The following is a 2526-nucleotide window of genomic DNA, read 5'->3' as shown; positions in this document are numbered from 1 at the left end:
TATTAACTATAAGTTTACCATTTATAACAGGTTTGACTGAAGCAGAAGAATCAAGGAATGAAGATCCAGACTACAAAGAGAAAAATTAAGAAAGAGTAAAGAATAAAAAGAATATAGAAAAGGAATAAAGAGAGTTTACTGAGAGTCAGATTGTGCTTCTCCTGGTAATGAAACGTTGAGAAAACTTCAAGTCATTAATACTTTTTTACCAGCAGCCATCGATTGTGTTACTTACCTATTTTCTCTTTTCACTTTACTTACCTATTGTTCTATACTGGTAAATGCAATAAAATAACCCTTGTGAGCTGAGATGGAATGGGTCAAGCTTTCAAAGGTCCATAATAATAAAGGCTACCTTTTATTAGAGAATGAAGAGGGTTTCGACCTCTGATAAGACTCTACATTGCACTCTCATCAATGTATGTGATTTTTCTTTGGCTCTTAGGTAAAGGGTCTTATTGATCAATCATTTATCTCATTTAACAGCTTCCAGGTCATGCCATCACTTGATAGTAAAATTGCTACCCCTTTAGTTCTCACTTCTTTAATTTAAATGTCAGTTTGAAGACAGTTTGTAACTTGAGACGAACAGTAATTTCTCTCTTTGGCAAGGGGAGATGTACATTAGCTAAATTATTTTTAATATTAAAAGAGCTTAAAAGAAACAAATAAATAATTATTATGGTTCTCATAAAGGAAAAAATACCAAACTACCACTTTACTTTTAAGCCCTATGTGTAAAATGTACTCGAACTAAATTTATTATTTTAATGATATTACATTGAGCCGAATTTGGAAGACTTTTTTCTCGGATAAGACCCACTTATATTGGTTCAGTAATTATTTATTATTCTTGTTAACCGTGTATAAATACAGTAGATAATTCTTGATCAGTTGGGCAACAGTTGGGAAACAATTTTAACAAATATAAAAAAGGTTTTACTTTTGGAGACATTATCAGTTGGCTAGTGAAAGAGGAGGATATCAGGAGGCCAAACTCAAGAACACAGGTGCCTCACTACATGTTCATACTGTTAAAAACCTTGAAAAAAAACTTACGTGTTGATCATTGGCAGTCGCAATTGTCAACTATTTGCATCTTTTTCATGAATTAATTTCTTTATAGTCAAAAGTAAAGCAATAAAATGAAGCTAATTCAAGGATTACAGCTAGCTTGAATTACTTCGATGGTCTAACACACTAAGACGGGTTGACACACTTCAGTTTCACAAATGAGTCGGTGACAGTTAAAAATGGCAGGTTAGGCTTGCTCTTGTTCAGAGACTGAGCAACTGCAGAAGATGGTTTTTCATACGCTCCATGCACCAGAGCAAGACTGAAAAAACTACAGTATTTAGATTCAGCACGAAATTTTGGTGGCCTAGATTTGTAGTCTAGTATGTACTTTATTAGTAAATCTGATTGCAATAGCTGGATAGTGGAAGAAAGCAGAGAAACCTCAGTGATTTTTTTTTGTGTTCTTGCAGTTCTTATAGTGAAACCTAGCGAAACAAAGCGAGAGGAATAACAGAAATTAATAGTCGATCATTCAAGGAAAACTAAAGATAAATATCAAAATGTTCCTTTAATGCTAAAACTAATATGAGATGCCCGGCTGATCACATGTTGATAAGCCGTCGTTCACTTCTGTTTACGCTTGAACATGTAAACATTCGAATGAAGGAACTGTTCTACTTCGCTACTTCGAACGAGTATCTTCTTTTGTTCAAAGCAAAAAATATAAGGAAAATTACAAAACTATCAACGAGAATTGAATAAACTATAAAATAATCTACCTTTACTTTAAATGGGAACCTTGGATATTTACAATTCACCTTAAAAATCGCGAAAACGTGAGGATGTTTAGAAAATCCTCTTGCAAACGATACTAATTTAGCAGAGACGCTTCGTTCATGCGTCTTCTTTTGTTCATAGCAAAAAATTGTAAGGAAAATTACAAAACTATAAACGAGAATTGAATAAAGTATGAAATAATCTACCTTCACTTTAAATGGGAACCTTAAACATTCAGAATCCACCTTAAAAATCGCCAAAATGTGAGGATGCTTTGAAAACCCTTTTAAACGATACTAGTTTAGATCCCAGACCTCTCCCGTCTCTGTTCATGCGCAGACGTTATTCAGCTCTTTCGTGGAGGAGCACTCTGGCGTCTGGATTCCAGTCCCTCTCTATTTTAAACTGAATTCACCAGCGATAATTAACCAATGTTTCATGTTCGTATCGTTCAATTGCACCTTGGAGGTTTTTATTGTACGCGTGTGTGTGTTCGTAATTCATTGCCACCGCATTTGCGTTAGCTCTCTTCCCCAGTCTCCTCTGGGGCACTCTTGAGCCAGCGAAAAAACTCGGAAGCGGCAGTAACAGTCACACCTTTTCCGGGTTCTTCGTCGGAGCTGTTTTCCCAGGCTTTGAAAGAATCTTCTGTGATAATCTCTTCATCATATAAACTATCAAAATAGGATTTGACAAAACCTGCATACAGAAAAGGAGAGACAAATTAACATG

At 35.1% G+C, this 2526-nt stretch overlaps 1 protein-coding gene across 1 annotated transcript in view; it reads right to left on the bottom strand.

Moving 5' to 3' along the window:
- Positions 1 to 953: 953 nt before the first annotated feature.
- The window catches only part of LOC140922292 (eukaryotic translation initiation factor 4 gamma 3-like), a 6744-nt gene continuing 5171 nt past the window's right edge, over positions 954 to 2526 (bottom strand). The window contains exon 5 of the mRNA XM_073372291.1: positions 954 to 2493. Within this exon, the coding sequence (XP_073228392.1) occupies positions 2315 to 2493 (179 nt within the window). The 3' untranslated portion in view covers positions 954 to 2314. The remainder of the gene's footprint in view (positions 2494 to 2526) is intronic.

The sequence above is a fragment of the Porites lutea genome, chromosome 13, assembly GCF_958299795.1.
Source record: "Porites lutea chromosome 13, jaPorLute2.1, whole genome shotgun sequence".
NCBI lineage: Eukaryota > Metazoa > Cnidaria > Anthozoa > Scleractinia > Poritidae > Porites > Porites lutea.
Note: the sequence above shows the minus strand (reverse complement) of the source record. Positions and strands in the feature narration are given on the sequence as shown.